This window comes from Cherax quadricarinatus, chromosome 39 (assembly GCF_038502225.1).
Source record: "Cherax quadricarinatus isolate ZL_2023a chromosome 39, ASM3850222v1, whole genome shotgun sequence".
Lineage (NCBI taxonomy): Eukaryota > Metazoa > Arthropoda > Malacostraca > Decapoda > Parastacidae > Cherax > Cherax quadricarinatus.
Window position 1 is genome coordinate 20,732,631 of NC_091330.1, and position 21,548 is coordinate 20,754,178.

The 21,548-nt window shown below is 43.0% G+C and overlaps 2 protein-coding genes across 6 annotated transcripts in view; one reads left to right on the forward strand and one right to left on the reverse strand.

The window, feature by feature from the left end:
* The window catches only part of LOC128696393 (secreted frizzled-related protein 3), a 181,404-nt gene that overhangs the window by 148,498 nt on the left and 11,358 nt on the right, over nucleotides 1-21,548 (forward strand). The gene's annotated exons all lie outside the window — the stretch shown is intronic.
* LOC128696388 (uncharacterized) overlaps nucleotides 1-21,548 on the reverse strand; it is an 853,106-nt gene that overhangs the window by 34,422 nt on the left and 797,136 nt on the right. For 3 of the 5 annotated variants that reach the window (XM_070092516.1, XM_070092515.1, XM_070092518.1), the window contains 3 exons: nucleotides 20,048-20,246; nucleotides 17,925-18,060; nucleotides 9,967-10,091 (listed from right to left, as the gene is read on the reverse strand). In XM_070092516.1, coding sequence (XP_069948617.1) covers nucleotides 9,967-10,091; nucleotides 17,925-18,060; nucleotides 20,048-20,246 — 460 coding nt within the window. Of the gene's footprint in view, nucleotides 1-6,767; nucleotides 6,938-9,966; nucleotides 10,092-17,924; nucleotides 18,061-20,047; nucleotides 20,247-21,548 lie in introns of all 5 variants that reach the window. The other 2 variants (XR_011392932.1, XR_011392933.1) reach the window with 2 other exon arrangements.

Consider the following 21,548-nt stretch of genomic DNA (forward strand, 5'->3'; position numbering starts at 1 on the left):
TGCAATAGCTACCCACCTTCGCACCCGTTGGCAACAACGTTGGTCAACTCTGCTCGGTAACAAACTTCATTTATTAAACCGAGCATAGGTTACTGGCGGTCTTCTTGTCATCAGTGCCGAGGTTGGGAGACCACTCTCTCCCGCCTTCGCATTGGTCACATTCGTCTTACTCATGGGTATCTCATGGAGAGGCACCCTGTTCCTCTCTGTGAGCAGTGTCAAGCTCCAGTATCGATTAGCCACATTCTGTTAGACTGCCCTCTCTATCAACGAGCACGCAGAATTTACGTCCGTCGTCGTCTTTGTTCTACTACTCTCTCTTTACCTTCCCTTCTTGCTGATGGACCCTCCTTTAATCCTGACTCTCTCATTGACTTCTTGACAATGACTGATTTACTCCACAAACTCTGATGATACTTTTTGCACTCCCCTCAGCCCTTTCTAGTTCAGTCTCTTGCTGCCCTTTACCCTTTCACCATCCACTGCCCCGCTGTTATCCGTAACCTATTACTCATCCATCTCCCTTTTGCCACCTGATGCCCTCGCTTCCTTCCTGCCCTGCAGCGCTGTATAGTCCTTGTGGCTTAGCGCTTCTTTTTGATTATAATAATAATAATAATAATAATGGCCAGCTCGGAGACACGCACTCCACTTTCATACTTAGCAATGATCTCTTTCTTCATATCCATAGTAATTCTCACCCTTTTTGATGTAGGGTTGGCACTAGAAGCTTTCTTGGGGCCCATGGTGACTTATTTTGCAAGTGCAATCACTAAAAACACTGTGATAATATGAAATGTTCCGATTGTATGTTTGGATGCGACAGCGGTGGCTGGCTTGTAAACACTGGCACCCACGGGACAAGTGAGGTGCGCTCAGGCCACACGTGGACGCGTCTTGAACGAATTGCGATGAGCGAGTTTTTTAGCGCTAGCCGAGGCAAAATTTTTGCGTTAAAATGTATCACTAGGTGGATTTAACGTTATGCGATGTGTTCGTTAGGCGAGGGTCCACTGTATATATAGATGTATATATATTATATATATGTGTATGTATATATATATATATATGTATATTATATATAACAAGGGGTTTGGGATATCTGCTGTTTGGAGTGACGTACGAACTGTCATATCTGCGTGCCTCTGCAAATACACCAGTTATGTGTGTCCTTTTTGGGTCATGCTTCTTCGGTGGGAGACGGCCAACGTGTTGAAAAGAAATATATGCATATTGTATATATGTGTGTGCGTGTTTGTACACACACAGATAGGAAGAGAAAGAGAGAAACTATGTAGAGGGCTATGTTTTGAAGTTGTAGCCAAGATAATCCATCACAGAGAAGCACTTCATGAGTTCCTCAGATCATTAGATACCCTTCAAGCCATTGCAGCTTGTGTCACATCAAGTGACATAAGCTGCTTAAATGATGCTGACACTACTGACAAAGACTGGAAGTCCCACACTGAGCTCAACTCAGAGGTAAATAACTGGTAGAATTCTGTCATTGCTAAGGCTCCACAGATAGACAAAGCTCAAAACACTACATTTGGGAATTCTAACACAATTCCTCTGACCACTACAGAGGGAACAACAACTCTCTTCCCAGTAATGAAGCAAGCCTTAGATCTGTTAACTCTCCTACACCTGACATCATTGCTTCAGCACCTGCCAGTACACATACCATCACTGATCCTACACCTGTCAGCACACCTGCTGACACTACTCCAAAATCTGGCAGCAGTGCTTCATCCGCAAGTACTGAGTCGGGATTTTCTCCACCAGAGATTAGTGCAGTTAATCAGGGGACTATCACTGCACCCGAACAGGTGATGCGCCAAAGTATGAACAGCAGGGACACATCTGTCAGAACTGTACAGGGGCATGGAAGAGGACATGGAGGAGGAAGACGACATTTACAGCCATCTCACCTTCCACCAACACAGTCCCAGGAAAAACGTTCATCAGATACACAATCACCAGGCTTACCAGTGGCAGAACCTGCAGATAACTCAGCAGAAAAACACAAGAGGTGCAACAAATAGGAGTCCACCCTCCCAGGCACCTAAGCCGTGCTCTCACTGCCACCAGAGGGGGCACACCACTAACAACTGCCTGCGAGATACCAGGTGCAATTACTGCCACAAGAGGGGAGGACCAGTGTTGGAAGAAAAAGGAACTTGACAGACAGGATCACCTGTTTAGAGACCTGTTCTCAGAACAAACCAGCAGGATCTCTGAACTGGTGAGCACACTCGCACGTCACCCACTCGGCTACTCCTATCTCAGCCCAGCAGGTGGTTTTGTGCCTTATACAAGACCACAGACCTACATCCCAGCAGCTGTCTCAGTGCCCTACCTGTCTCAAGGGCAGGCACCCTACACACCCATCACCTAAAGCTGAATGCATCACAAGGAGCCCGTCTATCGGCATCCTGTCGGCCAACATTAGAGGTTTAATTACCAATGTTGGAGAGTTCACACACAGTCTTGTGAACACTTGACGTCCTGACATGATAGCTGTTTTTGAAACATTTTTGGACAACAGGACTCCAGAAAATTTTGCAAGAATTATTGGTTACACCTCAGGGATGAAGAGAGAAGCAAGAGCAAGAAGTAGGTGTTGCTGTGTGCTTCTCTAAAAGTGTATATGCCCAGCACATTGATGTTGCCATCCCTATTCATCTTGAGATGATTTTCTTTGAGTTATGCATAAACAACTAGTACCTCTGTACTAGTATGTGCAATGTACAGACCTCATCAACTTTCTAATGGAAAATGTGGACTCCCTTCTGCTCCAACACAACTGTCAACATATAACTGTTGGTGATCTCAACCAACATCTCATACAGAGGGACTCTGATGACCTTCTTGCAGTGTATGACATCAGAAACTTTGCTGATTTCCCTACTCACAGCCCTGGTTCCTCCCTTGACCCAGTAGTGAGTGATCTGGCAGAAGGTACAGTCACTTGTCAACCCCTTGGCTATGTTGGATCGTCTGACCACAAGGCTGTTTTTACAACATTTAAGATCCCAACAGAACGAAGTGAGGAGTCCACATGCACAACCTGGCTATGAGAAAGAGGGAATTGGCCAGCACTTTGCTCTGAGCTCGCCACCACTGACTGGAATGCTCTTCTCCAAGAGGAACACATCCCTCACCGGCAGAATGTGACAAAGCCTACAGATCAGCCTTGGTTTGGCTTTCATTGTAGAGAGGCTGCTACTGCTAAGTACAAGGCTTGGCAAAGGTATAAGAGACATCCTACTACCTGTAACAGAAACTTGGACAGGCAAGCCTGTAGGCATATGGGTGAAGTTCAAAAGTGGGCCATCTCTAAATGGGAGGTGGATACAAAAAGGAAGCTAGCATCAGGTAGTGTGGGCTCCAAAATCTGGTGGTCCCTGGTCAAGGACAGACAAGGTTATCTGCCTGATGAACTTATTCCACCTCTAAATCGACAGTATGGGATCACCCCTACTAGTAGTCAAGAGAAAGCGGACCTCTTTGCTGAACACTTTGCTACCAAAATGCAAAATTCCTGATTCTGCAAGGGACCCTCCTTGGCTAGCTGCAAGAACTGTGTCAAAACTGTCATTGGTGACAATAAGGCAGAAGGAGGTGCATCTTCTTAAATCGCTTGACCAAGAAAAGGCTATGGGCCCAGACGTGTTGAGCCCAAGATTGCTGAGTAGATGTGCAGACCAGCTAGCAGCACCTCTAACTTGCATCTTTCAGCACTGCCTAGTACAGTGTAAATGGCCTTCTCTGTGGAAAGAGGCAAATGTAGTCCCTCTTCACAAAAATAAGATCAGAGCAGAAATCAGGAACTACAGACCAGTGTCACTCCTGTCAATCACTGGCAAGATCCTTGAGACAATAACCTCAGGACAAATGACATTTTTTTTTTTTCTGACTACCACTCACTACTTTGTGACCATCAATATGGCTTCAGGAAAGGTTACTCTGCTGCTGATCTTTTGTTAAACCTCTCCACTAAATGGCAACAGTCACTGGATGAATCCAAAGTCAGCTGTGTGGTAGCACCAAACATTGCTGGTGCTTTCGACTGAGTGGCACCAGGGCCTCTTGGCAAAACTGCAAGCACTGGGAATTGCAGGCTTTACACTATGTCTCCTCAGTGATTACCTTCATGGTAGATCTCTAGGGTAGTTCTCAATGGAACAAAATCATCAAGACATCCTATTGGGGAAAATGTTCCACAGGGAAGTATGCTTGGGCCATTGTTGTGGAATATCCTATTGGGGCAAGTGTTCCACAGGGAAATGTGCTTTGGCCATTGTTGTGGAATGTCTACTTCAATGACCTTCATCTCATCTCATAATCCCATGCATATGCAGACGACTGTACTCTGACATTTACTTATCCAAGAGAAGAAATGCCAGCTGCTTTAAGCCACATCAATCACCAGCTAAGAGTTATATCAGCCTGAGGAAACCGATGGCAGGTAACATTTGCACCTGAGAAAACACAAGTAATGATGGTCTCTAGGCACCATATGGTAATGCCAGAGCAGTAGTAAGAGTGAATGGGAGTTGGTACCCAGGGAAGAAGTTGATATACCTGGGGTGAAATCTGACTCCAAACTGACCATGAAGAACCACATTGTAAATCTTGCAAACAAGGCAGCTAGGAAGCTCAACAGTAGGAGTTGCAAGATTCTATATGGGACACAAGTACACTCACACCTCGAGTATGCTCCACTTTCTAGGTTTGCCTGCTTCCCATCTCATCTGCTACTGCTTAACAGAGTAGAGAACAGAGAAGACACCTCATCTCTCACCTGGATAGATCTGTCATTTAAGCAGAGCTTTCAACACAGGAGGGATGTGGGGGGCCTTACTGTTATGTACAAGGCCAACATCGTCAAGGTACCACACTTGGCTCCACTTCGAGGACAGCGAGAAGCAAGCTTCTATATCACAAGACTGGCAGAAAGCAGCAGCTTCACTCTGGTTGTACCCTTCTCCAGAACATCACTTCACCTGAGATCATTTATTCCCAGGATGACTTAAGTCTGGGACACGTTCGTACAGCATAATAATATTGAGATGAAAATGCTGGCCCACAGATGACTCCAACTTCATCCTGTTCCCTACTTGTATGTTTCATAACAATGAAAATGCTTTCAAATGAGCTGATGTAGGTAACAGCTTCTAGCTTGTCAAAGTTAGGAATCCTTAACCTAATCTTGTCAAACCCTGTGTAAAAAAGGGAGAGAGAGAGTAGGACCTTGCGTTCAGTGGCATTCTGCTAATATGGACATTTCAAATTATAACCAAAACTTGCTATATGGCTTCCCCCACCTGACTTTCCAATAGTCGCAGTACTCCAACTGGTTTATCGATTCTCCATGAGCACTTCTCTCCATTATGTATGGAAATGTTTCAACATTTTAAGGGTTTTAAAGTTATTGCGTACTTTGTGTACTCTGATAATTATACTTATGTGTACCTGTACCTAAATAAACTTATGCACTGTGCTGGCATGCAGGTACACCTTAAAATCACTAAGAGTGCCCCTCTAAGCTTGATGCCATAATAATACTGTATGTAATAATAATCACACTTGGGCACATTAACCCTTTCAGGGTCCAGAGACCAAATTTCAAAGTGTGCACCAGGGTCCAAGAATTTAAAAAAAAAATTTTAGTTTTTCTTATGAAATGGTAGAGAATCTTTTTCTGAAGGTAATAAAACAAAAAGTATGAAATTTGATGGAAAATTGACGAAATTATGCTCTCGCGAATTTTGATGTGTCAGTGATATTTACGCATTGGCGATTTTGCCGACTTTGACTCCCATTTTAGGCCAATTACATTATTCCAGTTGACGAAATTCTTAGCTATTACTTCTATTCTATAGTATTACTTCTATTCTATAGATTGAGCACAAGAAATCATCAAGTCAACTGTTTCAACTACAAAACAAAGTGATCGGAAATTGGTAATTTGGCCAATTTAATGCAAAGTTCAAAATATTCCAATTTCAAAAATAGGGTCCAGAATAAACAATGCAGGCATTCATGGCACTAAACTAACATTTCCTCTGTTCATTAGTTACACGTTCAGGCTTTACAAATGAATTCCATGTTTATTCACACCAAAATATTGAAGATTTACTGTTATGCAATATTGTAATAATTGTATAAATAATATCACCACATTTGTGAACGTATATTAGACCCACTAGCTGGCGTGTATTAGACATGCGAGGTCATTTGTTTACTCTTGAACATTGGCAAAAATTTAACATTTCCACTACTTTGAGCTCAAGTTTCAAACCATTTCCAGTACTAAAACCAATCAAAATCATCTCTATTTCTGTAATATATCTTCCATTCTATCAAAAGAGACCAAGAAATTGCAAATACACCTATAAAAAACATACAAGAAAAACACTGCAAAGTCGCTGTTTTCATTGAAAATTACAGTGTTTTTTTTCTCTCATTATGCACTGTGTGCTGCAGGATTTGTTTTATGTGGTGCACACATACCACATAGATGTATTCTCTCATATCTAGGCCCAAAATTACCGCTCACAGTTTATCAGAGTGAGCTGAGCTCATGGCGTAGATCTACAGTTTGGACCCTCAACTCAAAGCCGTAGATCTACGGCACGGACCCTGAAAGGGTTAAATGTCATATTATACATTAATATAGACATTTTCATTAATCCATTTATGATATTTTCTTCAAAATTATATCAGAAATGCGTTACATAGCATATAAACATGATACGTACACCCACAGTACAATAAATTTCACATAAATATGAGGTGTGGTAGCTGGGTGGAAGGTAAAAATTACGTTATCTCTGGTCCAGCACCCGAGGAAATGTGTATCAATCCGTCTTTGACCCAGTCACTCGGCATGACTTCTTCTCATCACTTCTCCCTTCATTTATGATGGCATCTAAAGATAGAAAGAAATGAATGTACTGTATTTTATCGTTCTGGGGCCACTTTAAAAATCGTATATTATGTTTGGGATGGCTACTTACACCTACATGCTACCTACATCTGACTTCCTACAAATACTGCTCACCTCTCACCTTACATTGACTAAAAATATTTTAAGGTAAGTAATGAATGTACTGTGTATGTATTTTACTTCTAATTGTTTTTAATGCCTAGTTCTACTGTTAGCTTAATATATGTTAGTGTAAACTTGTTATCTGACATTTGTATGCATTTATAAGTGGGAAAAAATGGTGTTCTGCTTCCCAGCGATGTCCACTTTCTGGCGGTAGCCTGGAACCTAACCTGCCGTATGAGTGGGGCCCCACTTTATATGTACAGTGGTACCTTGGGATACGAACTTTTTTCATTCCAGAAGGCTGTTCGAGTGCTGATACTGAACGAATTTGTTCCCATAAGAAATAATGTAAATTAGATTAGTCTGCTTCAGACCCCAAAAATGCACTTACACTTACATAATTGTTTAAGTTTTGAGCTGTTCGTAACCCGAGGTACCACTGTATATATATATATATACATGTGTATATGCATGCATGAAAGGAAGAAAGGTACTCAGAGATTGTCAGAAAGCATGTATAGTTCCTCATTATAAGGGAAAGAGGAATAAGATGGTATTCCCATTGACCCTGAAACTGTCCAAACGTAGATCTACATTCACTTGAGTGGTGCTCTGAATGCTTTGAAAAATAAAAAAAATAATTTTTTTTATTTTAAAATGAAGAGCACATTTTTCTACATGTTATAGGATTAAAAAAAAATTTTAGGGTCAGTACTTACCGAGATATAAGACCATGAAGTTGGCTCTGGATGCTCACCTGATGGCAACATCGACTCCTGCCACTTGCAAAGTGTTGCTGATATACCTTTTTTTCTCATTTTTATTTTAATTTATTTATGTTTTATGTTCTGATAATTACAATAGTTCTTGTGATTTCATAGACAATCTTTGTTCTGACCCTAATATTCAGTACCGAAATTGTACTCAAATAGTCACAATCACACTGACAGGTGAACATTTACATCTGCCTAGGTTATTTACTACTGTCTAGAAATATATACAAAGTATTTATAGGTCCCAGCAATGTTTTAGATACCCTGGCATATACTTTGAAGCATGGTGTTATGAAAGGCAGCCCAGTGACATTTGATAAATGCCCACTGCTCCAGCTAACCCTCGCTGTATTTACCACTGTTACATACAAACATGTCTCTGTCTGTCTGCCTGTCTGTCTTTCTGTCTGCCTGGAGTGTACGTATATCAAACTCCTTGAAGAATGGTGTTATGACAACTGACATTTGATAAATGGGTGCTTGGGGAACCCTGGCTTTATTTTTTTTCACTGATACACACAAACATGTTTGTCTGTCTATCTGCCTATCTATCTTTGCCTGGATTTTTTCAGTTATTCTAGGTAATTTACACTATGTATAATAACTGTACTAAGTGTGAGAGATGCACAGATACAGAGATATACACAGAGAGAGAGCCAAAGCCAGACAAAGCCAGCCAGCCAGCCTGCCGAATATATAAGAACATAAGAAAGAAGGAACACTGCAGCAGCCCTACTGGCTCATGCAAGGCAGGTCCATGTCCTCTCCCCCCAGCTTAGACCAATGACCCACCTAGTCAGGTCACATCCACTGAAGGAAGGAGCACGACATCAGACCTAGTAGCACAAGCTAGTCAGGTCCAACTCACACCCACCCACACTCACTCATGTATTTAGCTAACCCTCGCTGTATTTATCAATGTTACACACAAACATGTCTGTCTACCTGTCTCTACTTATCTGTCTTTCTGTCTGCCTGGAGTATACGTATATCAAACTCCTTGAAGAATGGTGTCATGACAACTGTGACATTTGATAAATGGGTGCTTAGGGAACCCTGGCTTTATTTGTTTTCACTGATACACACCAACATGTTTGTTTGTCTGTCTATCTGTCTGTTTATCTTTGCCAGGAATTTCTGAGTTATCCTAGGTAATTTACACTATGTATAATTGTACTTATGTGTACATGTGAGACAGACAGAGAGACAGCCAAAGCCAGCCAGCCTATCGAATACATAAGAACATAAGAAAGCAGGAACACTGCAGCAGGCCTACTGGCCCATGCAAGGCAAGTCCCTGTCACCTTCCAACCCCCTCCCTTCCCAGCTTAGACCAATGACCCACCTAGTCAGGTCACATCCATTGAAGGAAGGAGCACGACATCGGACCTAGTAGCACAAGCTAGTCAGGTCCAACTTACATTTACTCATGTATTTATCTAACCGGACTTGAGTCCTGGAAATGGGAAGTACAATGCCTGCACTTTAAAGGAGTAGTTTGGGATATTGGCAGTTTGGAGGGATATGTTGTGTATCTTTATACGTATATGCTTCTAAACTGTTGTATTCTGAGCACCTCTGCAAAAGCAGTGATAATGTGTGAGTGTGGTGAAAGTGTTGAATGATGATGAAAGTATTTTCTTTTTGGGGATTTTCTTTCTTTTTTGGGTCACCCTGCCTCGGTGGGAGACGACCGACTTGTTGAAAAAAAAAAAAAAAAAAAAAATTATCTAACCCATTTTTACTTTCTTAAAATGGGAGTGTTACTGCAACATGGCATCAGTGAATCCCTAGTGTTTGCCATGCTATTTGCTCTAGCTGGCACTCAATTGAACTGGTGCTCCCAGATTTTTTTAATACTGCACACACTGAGTGCACAGACCCATTCTTTCATGTCTAGGTGACTCAAGCCTATTGTGCCAAATTTGAAGGAATGAAAAATAAAATGTTGATCTACATTTGGAGCGCTACACGTGTAAACGTAGATCTACATTTGGACAGTTAAATTAAAATTTATGCGCAGATCTACATAAGCAATGCTGGCATCAGGAATCAGATCTATGGATGAGACAGTGAAAGGGTTAAAAGATTCTAGCTCTATCTCACTCCTTAAGACATTAATGTGCACCTCACCTCAACAGCCAGTTGTGTGCAGGTGTTTCCAATGGGTGTGACAATGTGCTCTCTAATGTTCCTCTTTCCTTTGACCTTCCTCTTACGTGCGTGGGAAAGTAAGTATGCCGTATGTCCATCCAGACCTGTACTCAGAGTAGTATATATGAGTCTCTTCCAATTAATGTTACTCTTATTTTAATTTATTCAGTGCTGATTCAGCTAAGACAGTTATGTTGATACAAAAATGCACTTATAAAATTATAGACACGAATAATAATAATAATGGGATTGCAGTACATTCATGGGGTGTTAAATGCATAGGGGTCATTCCAAAGGGAGGGCAGGTTCAATTCCTTGGATCAAGAGTCCCTCACCAGCATCAAGGAACCTCCCTTGAGGGGTGTAAGACCCACTGAAGGATCACTGATGTTGGCTGAAGTGGAAACAGAGAAAAATATAATACATAACCTTGTTGATAAAGTCAATCATTATAATTTGTCCAGGAAAACTGAACAGATGGATGCTGAGGTGAAGGAAGGATGCTATTTTAAGTCCGCTCTATGATTCTACCTCGGTTATTTCACAGACCACAGACATGACTATGGCCTTGGTAAGTGGCAAGCCTATGAGAGCCTACAGATGGGCAACAAGTTATAGAGTTTAGCTCTTTTCCTTAAACAGGGATCATCAATTTGAAACTTTTTCTTCCTTCAAGGAAGGTGCCTTGATGCTGAAGGACTCTTGATCCAAAGAATTGAAAGGACTCCTCCTTTTTTTTGGATTAAATACATTTACCTCCTATTCCCATGTCACTGTATGAACTCTAATGGGTTTAGCAACCTCCTTCCCCCTCACTCCCAATAAAGAAAAAAAAAAAAAAAAAAAAAAAAACTTTTCTGTAGAGTGAGGATTAGGCATACAACTCAGTCATGACCACATGCTTGCAGGCGCTCCCGCTCCTGTGTGTGTGACCGGGGCATCATTTAACTGTCGAGTATATTTTAATGTTTTGCCCAGGGCATCTTTTTTTTTTATATAATTACTAGGGTGTCTTTAGAGAACTGTGGCAACTTCTAGAAGTCATTCAACATTTATAATTTATTTAGATTTTTACTTATTCATTCCTCTTCAAGGGGGGCTCCTTGGCGTGGTGAAGAGGCTCTTGGTCTGAGGAATTAGCCCTGTCGGTCTTCTTCCTCAGACCGAACCTAATTACCCCCCATTCTCCCCTCCCCTATCCCATCCTCCCCATCCTCCCCTTTTTCCATTCCTCCTCCTCCTCCCCACCCCTCCCTTTTGCCCTTCCTCTTTTTGGCCTTTGGGATTTCTCCCACAGGCGCGCTAGTTCCTAGGTAGGGGAAAGGACACTGGGGTCCATCCCATTCCGTTGAGGTTCTTGGCGGTGGCGTAGTTTGCCATGGAATCTGGATTGCCTGGGGATGTCCCGTTCCCTCTCCGGTATCCCGGAGTAGCTTTGGGTATCTTTCGGGTGACGGGTGTATCTCTGGAAGCCACCTTTCGGATTCCGGGGGTGGTGGCCGAAGGAGGTATGCTTTGTGGCGGATATCCGGCCGCCCTCTCTTTTGTCCACCGAGGTAGCTCGGCAGATGTGAGGTTGCTATCCCGGATTGCTGGTTTACTGGCATGAAGGGTAGGGTATGGCACGGGTTCCATGCTGCATCTGCGCTACTAGCGGTGTTGAGGTCCTCTTGGGCGCGGAGGGAGATTTCCGGCCCTTTCATTCCTCCTAGGAACTATTCCTCCCCGCTCCCCCCTTTTTTATTCTTTTTTTTTATTTTTATTTTCTTTTCTTCTTTCTTTTTTTTTCTTAAAAACAAAAAGCAAAGGAGTAACCTAACCATGGCAGCCCTAGACCATGAAACCACTACCCCCGGGCCCCTTCTTGATACCGCACCCCATTCTGACCCTGCCTTGTGTTTAGACCACTCTTCGGACACTCCTGATGCCCCTGTACCTCTTGCTGGTGCTGTTTCCTCACCCGCTTCAGGTACCGGGGCTTCGACTGACTCCTTCGATTTGTCTGAACTCAGCTCTCCTTTGACTATGCTTTCGGCTTCTCTCTCTACGGTACGGCAATTTTCGAATCGCCCGCCCATTTCATGCCGGACCAACTCCGGTCCTACTCCTAAACGCCAACGTCAATCTCCTGATGATGCTCCTTCGTTACCTTCCCATTCTACTCGGAAAAGACCGACACGTCAAACACTCCCTCTCCACGCTCAGTTTCGGACCACACAATGGACTAAATTCTTTACTTTAAGACCAACTTCTTCTTCTGCCTACCTTTCTGACCATAGTATTGGCAAAGCACTCCTGCGTCATGTTGGCAGAGATATTTCATTTCACGCTCTCAAGAGCGGTACGCTCATCGTCACTGTCCAGAATGCTACCCAAGCTCATGATCTTTCTCTCCTTTCAAATATCGATACTACTCCTATCACTATTGAAAAACATCTTTCTCTCAATTCTTGTAGTGATACTGTCATTCTGCCCCATACCATAGTCCAACAGAATTTCCAGTCATGTGGCAATGACATTTTTGAACAGCTGGAACTCCAGGATCTCCCAATCCTCAAAGTAGACACTTATGTCCTTCCTGCCCGGGGGCGGAGACGTTACCCTTGCAATGTGGCTCGTTTAACTTTTGACAGCCGAGAACTCCCGTCCTCTGTATATGTCGCGGGACATCGGTTACAAGTTCGAAAGGTGATACCTACACCGCAACAATGTAGAAATTGCTGGCGTTTTGGTCACCCAGCGAAATATTGCAGATCTATGGCCGAATGCCCAGTCTGTGGTGCCGACGACCATTCTAATACATCTTGCAGTCAACCTCCATCTTGCCTTAATTGTAATGAAGCTCACCCTTCATACTCCCGCCGTTGCCAGGTCTACTTAAATGAACGTGAAATCCGTTGCCTCAAAGAGGCAGAAGGTCTCCCTTATGCTATGGCAGTTACTCGTCTCCGCCTCCAAGGGAGACTACCCCGTGTTTCTTATTCTCGTGTTTCCAAACATCCCCCCACTTCTGGGGTCCCATCTTCTGCAGCCTCCTCTGTTGTTACCCCTCCCATAGCCACTACGGCATCTAATCCTTTTGCTGTCCTTGGCTCTGACATCCCGACTACAACTCAGTCTGTCCTCACATCTTCGCGTCCTTCCTCACAAGCCCCAGTATCGACAAGACCTCGTACGACACCTAATACCAATCGCCCCTCTACACAGAAGTCCAAAAAATCCACATTGCTCAAATCTTCTTTGCCCCTTCCTTCCCTTCTTCCACCTCCACACTTTACCTTTCCAGTCTCTGTACCTAGTTCTTCCCCTCTCTCTGGCTCTATTACAAGTGTGGAGATTCACCCTCCTCCTCGTACTATGCCTTCCACCCCCGTCCCCTCCCAAGTTTCTCCCTCTTCTGCCACCTCCCAGGTTTCTGCCTCTTCTGTCCCCCCCTACACTTCATCTCCAGTCCCTTACACTCTTCCCTCCCCCTCTACTTTGGTACAGTCCATTACTGTCCCAATCTTTACTCACCCTCCTCCTTCTATCTCCAATATGGTCTCCCATACATCTTTGAATTCAGAAACACTTGAAGCCATTTCAGAATATATTGCAGAGACTAAACCTTCAATGGACACTGATTCACTTCCTGTTCCTTCTCTTCCCTCTCCTCCATCTTCACAACCCCATTCTTCGCAACGCTCCGTTCCTTCGCTACTTGAACGTCTTCCAATGCCACCACACATTGACTTTTCTAACCCCTCTAGTCCGTAGGTGCCTTTACCTACAGATTCCTGATATTTTCTTCATCGCCAATCATGGCCTATTTACAGTGGAATATCCGTGGCCTCAGGGGTAATCGGGGTGAGCTTCAGATGTTGCTTTCCAGATTTTCCCCTGTTGGTGCTTGCTTACAAGAACCAAAATTACACTCAGCTGTTTTCCAACCTATCTCAGGCTATAATTTATTGTATTCTTCGGATCCTTTCTCAGATGGGACCTTTAATGAAAGTGCCCTTCTTCTACGCAATGATATTCCGTACTGTCAACTATTTGTCCATACCTCGCTGCATTACACTGCAGCCCGTATCCACTTGAATAAGTGGTTTACAATATGTTCTTTATATCTCTCTCCTTCTCGAGCATTTTCTATCCCAGACTTTGCCTTTCTTGTTTCATCCTTACCACCACCACTTCTGTTACTTGGTGATTTTAATGCCCACCATTTCCTCTGGGGGGGGTCTCATTGTGACTCACGTGGCATTCAGTTGGAGGCTTTTCTCGCCTCTCACCCCCTCCATGTTTTAAATACGGGTACTCCCACCCATTTTGATCCTCGTACTCATACTCTCTCTTGCATCGATCTATCAGTCTGCTCTTCCTCCACTGCACTAGACTTCACCTGGTCTGTTCTACCAGACTTACATGACAGCGATCATTTTCCGATCATTCTTACTTTTCCTTCCTATTCACCACCTTTCCGTCGCCCTCGCTGGCAATTTGATCGGGCAAATTGGGATCTTTACTCACACCTCACTGCTTTTAGTGAGGTTCCTTCTTCATCCTCCATTGATGAGCTCCTACACATCTTCTCGACATCAGTTTATACCGCAGCTTCTCATTCTATACCCAAAACCTCAGGCAGGCATTCTCAGAAGTGCGTGCCTTGGTGGTCTCCTGCTTGTGCTCGTGCAGTACGTTTGAAACGTGCTGCATGGGGCAGGTACCGGTACAATAGAACCGCTGAGAGACTTCTTGATTTTAAGGAGAAGCGTGCGATCGCTCGCCGTGTCATCCATGAAGCTAAATGCACTTGTTGGCGAGACTATGTGTCCACCATCACCTCTGCTTCTTCTATGAGTGCAGTCTGGAAAAAAGTGAGGAAATTGAGTGGTAAATACTCTCCTGACCCGGCTCCTGTTCTACGGGTCGCTGGTGTTGATGTAGCAAACCCTCTCGACGTTGCCATTGAACTTGGCACACATCTGGTCCGTATTTCCCGAGGGCTCCATCTATGCTCCTCGTTTCTTTCCTCAAAGTCTGCCAGGGAGTTAGTACCCTTGGACTTTTCTACTCTCAGAGAAGAACAGTATAATGTGCCTTTTACACTTCAAGAACTAGAGGCAACGCTCTCAGCTTGCCGATCATCAGCAGCTGGGCCTAACGACATTCATATTCGTATGTTACAACATTTACATCGGTCAGCCCTTGTAGTCCTCTTACACCTCTTCAATCTTATTTGGGCACAAGGAGTTCTTCCCCAGCTGTGGAAATCTGCCATTGTTCTCCCTTTCCGCAAACCGGGTACTACAGGACATGATGCCTCCCACTATCGCCCCATCACTCTTACTAGTGCAGTTTGCAAAGTGATGGAACGCCTCGTAAATCGACGTTTAATGTGGTATTTAGAGACTCACAACAGTCTCTCCGCTAGTCAATATGGCTTTCGTAAGGGTCGTTCTACCATAGATCCCTTACTACGCTTGGATACGTATGTTCGTAATGCCTTTGCGAATAATCACTCAGTTATTGCCATATTTTTTGACCTTGAGAAGGCATATGACACAACTTGGAGGTATAATATTTTGGCCCAGGCCCATTCCTTAGGCCTCCGAGGCAATCTACCATCCTTCCTTAAGAACTTTTTAACTGACAGACATTTCCGTGTTCGAGTCAATAATGTTCTTTCCCCGGACTTCGTCCAAGCTGAAGGTGTCCCTCAGGGATGTGTTCTAAGCACAACACTGTTTCTCCTCGCTATAAATGATTTGGCCTCTGTTCTTCCACCCAATATTTGGTCATCACTCTATGTTGATGACTTCGCTATTGCTTGTGCAGGCGCTGACTGTCACCTTATTGCAGTTTCTCTCCAGCATGCGGTCGACCGTGTTTCCACTTGGGCCACCACGCATGGGTTTAAATTTTCAAGTACCAAAACTCACCAAATTACTTTCACTAGACGCTCTGTTATCTCCGATCATCCTTTGTATCTCTATGGCTCCCGTATCCCCGAACGTGATACAGTCAGGTTTCTAGGCCTTCTCTTTGACCGTCGGTTATCCTGGAAACCTCACATTACCTCTCTGAAGGCAACTTGTCACAGCCGGCTAAACCTTCTTAAAACCCTTGCTCATCTTTCATGGGGAGCCGATCGTCGAACTCTGCTTCGCCTACATTCAGCCCTCGTTTTATCGAAACTCGATTATGGTGACCAGATTTATTCCGCGGCCTCTCCTGCTACTCTCTCTAGCCTTAACTCTATCCATCACCAAGGCTTACGTTTGTGCCTTGGTGCTTTTCGCTCTTCCCCTGTTGAGAGCCTCTATACAGAAGCAAATGTTCCATCCTTGTCTGATCGCCGTGATGCCCATTGCCTTCGCTACTATGTACACTCTCACAATCTACACAATCCTTCCATTTATAGAATGGTCACCGATATTAGTAGACATTCTTTATTCGTTCGCCGCCCCTGTTTGCTCCGTCCCTTTTCTCTTCGCCTACATTCACTCTTGTCTTCCCTTCAGTTACCACCTTTATATGTTCATGTAGCATCTCACTTTTCCCTACCCCCCTGGGAAGTTCCAGCTGTTCGGGTCTGTTCTTTCTCACTCCCTTGCTCGAAAGCTCAACTGCCTACGGTGGCTTCCCGCTCTCTTTTTCTTGATCACTTCCACTCCCATTCTCATGCCACCGCTGTGTACACAGATGGCTCTAAGTCTTCAGACGGTGTCGGATTCGCAGCAGTGTTTCCGGACAGCGTCGTGCGGGGGCATTTACTATCTTCAGCTAGCATTTTTACTGCTGAACTGTATGCCATTCTTGCAGCACTTATTCGTATCGCATCTATGCCTGTGTCATCATTTGTAGTAGTCTCAGACTCCCTTAGTGCTCTACAGGCTATACAAAAATTTGATACATCTCATCCCCTAGTTCTCCGTATCCAACTTTGGCTACGCCGTATCTCTACCAAACATAAAGATATTGTTTTTTGTTGGGTCCCTGGTCATGTCGACATACAGGGCAATGAACAGGCAGACACTGCTGCGCGGTCAGCAGTGCATGACCTACCAATTTCCTATCGAGGTGTTCCATTTCTGGACTATTTTGATGCAATAGCTACCCACCTTCGCACCCGTTGGCAACAATGTTGGTCAACTCTGCTCGGTAACAAACTTCATTTTATTAAACCGAGCATAGGTTACTGGCCGTCTTCTTGTCATCAGTGCCGAGGTTGGGAGACCACTCTCTCCCGCCTTCGCATTGGCCACACTCGTCTTACTCATGGGTATCTCATGGAGAGGCACCCTGTTCCTCTCTGTGAGCAGTGTCAAGTTCCAGTATCGATTAGCCACATTCTGTTAGACTGCCCTCTCTATCAACGAGCACGCAGAATTTACCTCCAACGTCGTCTTCGTTCTACTACTCTCTCTTTACCTTCCCTTCTTGCTGATGGACCCTCCTTTAATCCTGACTCTCTCATTGACTTCTTGACAACGACTGATTTACTCCACAAACTCTGATGATACTTTTCGCACTCCCCTCAGCCCTTTCTAGTTCAGTCTCTTGCTGCCCTTTACCCTTTCACCATCCACTACCCCGCTGTTATCCATAACCTATTACTCATCCATCTCCCTTTTGCCACCTGATGCCCTCGCTTCCTTCCTGCCCTGCAGCGCTGTATAGTCCTTGTGGCTTAGCGCTTCTTTTTGATTATAATAATAATAATAAATACTTATTCATTATTTTAACCAAAGTCATAATATTTATTTGTGCTGTATGCTTTGTTCAGACTATGGTAGTTCTTAATATTTTTGCTACTTAATTTTACTTTAGTGTTCTTATGTGTTCTTTGTGTATATTATTTTTTTGTTCCTGAAAGTGCTCTCCAGAGCACTTTTCCTTATGCTTTGCAAACCCAGTGGGCACTTATAGAATAGTTCACTGAAGTACAGTACCTATGAGCTGTCGTGTGGCTTTCTTGCTAAGGCTGTGAGGACTGGTGATGGTAAGGGCAGCCATAGTGACCACATGTAGTTGAATACCCTGGGTAAGCAGTGTCTCCCGCAGCTTCACTATTTTTGGTGTTGATATCTGAGAGAGAGAGTAATATGATCATCAGGAAACCCCTACATCACCTCATATACTGTACTAACTACATATATTATTGTCTCCATGTACCTGTATTACACAAACTCTACATACATTATTGTCTCCATGTGTCTGTATTAAACGAATTCTACATACATCGTTGTCTCCATTTATCTGTATCACACAAACTCTACATTATTCTGCCTCCACATACCTGTACTGTATTGCATAAACTGAACACACATTGTTGGCTCCAAGCATAGCCATAGCTGTATACAGAATGTAATTAAAATAGCAATAATTGTACAAGATGTGCACATATGTATAGTCCTTGTGGCTTAGCGCTTCTTTTTGATTATAATAATAATGCACATATGTTACAGACAAATACAGTGGACCCCCGGTTCGCGATACTAATCCGTTCCTGAGAGCTCATCGTAAACCAAAAATATCGGAAAGTGAATCAATTTTCCCCATAAGAAATAATGTAAATCAAATTAAATCGTGCAAGACACCCAAAAGTATAAAAAAAAAAACTTTTACCACATGAAATATTAAGTTTAATGCAATAGAATAGTAATTACAATAACAACAATAACAATAAATAACAAAAGAATAATTAACACTTACCTTTAATGAAGATCTGGTGATGATTGATGGGATGGGAGGAGGGGAGAGTGTGGATGGTGTTAGCATTTAGAAGGGGAATCCCCCTCCATTAGGACTTGAGGTAGCAAGTCCTTTTCCGGGGTTACTTCCCTTCTTCTTTTAGTGCCACTAGGACCAGGTTGAGAGTCACTGGACTTTTGTCGCACAACATAACTGGCAGCCTCGCCATGCCTAATCACACTATGCATACCACTACGATTCTTAAATCTTTTAAACCAACCTTTGCTGGCCTTAAATTCACTCACATCACTACTAGTTGCAGGCAATTTTTTACCAAATTGTTATGCAACTGCCTAGCCTTTTCACAAATGATTGCTTGAGAGATGCTATCTCCTGCTATCTGTTTTTCATTTATCCACACCAATAACAGTCTCTCAACATTTTCTAACGCTTGCGGCCGCTGTTTCGTAATCACGGTTGCACCTTTTGCAAGAAAAGCTTCCTTGATTGCCGTTTTCTTGCTCACTATAGTAGAGATGGTTGATTGGGGTTCACTATACAACCTGACCAGCTCCGACACATGCACTCCACTTTCATACTTTGCAATTATCTCTTTCTTCATTTCAACAGTCAATAGCACCCTTGGTCTCGAAGGGTTGGCACTAGGAGCTTTCTTGGGGCCCATGGTGACTTATTTTGCAAAAACAGGCACCAAAAACAGTGATAATATGGATAATATGAAATGTATCCTTAGATGCACACACACTGGCTGGCTTGTAAACACTGGCACACACGGGGCAGTTCAGGCCACACATGGACACGTCTCGTACGAACCACATCGCATACCGGGTTTTGTATTGGGAAGTGAGGCAAATTTTCTGCGATATAATGCATCGGTTACCGGATTTATTGGATACCGATAGCATCACGAACCGGGGGTCCACTGTACAAATTACTATTCATTGTGTTAAATTTCAAGTATGCATTCAAGCTGCATTCATATAACATAATTAAAATATTTAAATATTTAATTAATAAAAAAAACCTATCATAACTTCTTCTCTATTTCTAACATAACTAACTTTACACTAAAAAAAAAAAAATTGTTGGCAACCTAATAACAAGAAGCAACACCATAGTAAGCTTACTCACTAATGCTAGGTATGGCCTATTCACACCCACCAATTCTCATTCATACATTTGTCTACTCTTATTAAATCTGCACATAATGCTTGTCAACAAAGTTGTAAGCTTTCAAACTTCAGTCTTTTTTTTTTTTTTTTTTTTTTTACAGAATAGTTCTCTGAGTTAGTAGTTACAGTTTTAATAAATGTACTGTAGTGTATCTTTTTGCACATAAGTCACTGAATATGTTGCTTACCGAGACTGCACAGCGAGGGTGATCACAATCAAATACTACAATAGATTTTAAGGCCCGTTCAGAGAAATCTAATGTGGCAGCATTGATGGCAGCATCTAGGGGAGGCGTTCCATTATCCACTATTGTTTCATCCACATCCTCAAAGGGCCCAAAGGGTGGAGAACCTCGACCGATGTACCGCACTACCACACGGTGCTCCCTGCAGCAATATTGTCTTCAATCTCTCATATAAGTGAACATAGTTAAGAACAATGTGATGAGAGAAACAAAAAATTTAGATAATTAAATACTGATATCAGATTGGAATGGGGAAGGGGAGTATGGAGGAGGTGGATGCATTCAGATACCTGGGAGAGGACTTACTGGTTGACAGGTCTATGAAAGATGAAGTGAACCACAGAGCTGATGAGGGAAAAAAGGTGGGTGGTGCATTGAAGCATCTGTGGGGACAAAGAATGTTATCCATGGAGGCTTAAAAGGGAACTGTATCAGAATAAAGTGGTACCAACACTCTTATATGTGTGTGTGAAGCATGGGTTTTAACCTTTTCAGTGGCTGTCGCATAATACTATGTCATTGATGCTAGGGTCTCTGATGCAGATCTATGCCTAAATTCTAGTGACTTTAAATCTAGTGCAAGAGGCCTATGTATAAGAGAACTGGTATGTGTGGTCAGTGTGCACAGTATACAAAAAAAATCAGGGTCCATGCAGCGCACTGTGAATTCGCCATGTTTAGTACACTCTTCACCATGCTGCATGGTTGGAAAGGACTCACTCCCAGGAGAACTGAATGTCTTCTTTTTCTCAGTGATAACTTTAACAACAAAGAATATGGAATTGATGATGAGTTCTTTGGGTTTAAACATTTAGTGATTGAAAGTGACACTCAGGATACCAGAAATATTGCTGAAAACCCTGGTAACCCAAAACCATCCACTTCTTGGTCTGGTCCATCTGAAACTCATTCACCTCCAATGATGGCCTAATTGTAAGGACTGCTGCATGATTATATGTGGAACTTATAATGACCCAAGACAACTGACGATGTCAACAAGCTGACCGAATTCAATTAAAAGAGGGCTGCCTGGCATACCAAACATCATCCCTGCTGCCAGACGTACAACCAGCTAGGCAACATTTACCACCAACTTACAGTAGCTGCACCTTCACATCAACTTTGCTAGTGCTTACATGGGAGAGAAACAAAGGAGAAAAAACTTCAAGTAAAGCACCAAGGACACTGTTACCACTCATGTCTACCCTGGAGGATGCCATCGTGTTGCAACCCCTGAATGGGTTGCAATGTATATTATGTATATATATTACATGTATATTACCTTTTCATATAATTTTATATTGCTTATATTTGCGATAATAGCTAAATCGTGAATATATTGCTTATATTATTATTTGACTTAGTTAAATTTTGTTAGGTATGATGTAACATATTATTATGTGCTCAGTTCAAGTCTTGATTGTCTAACTACTGTAGTTATCGC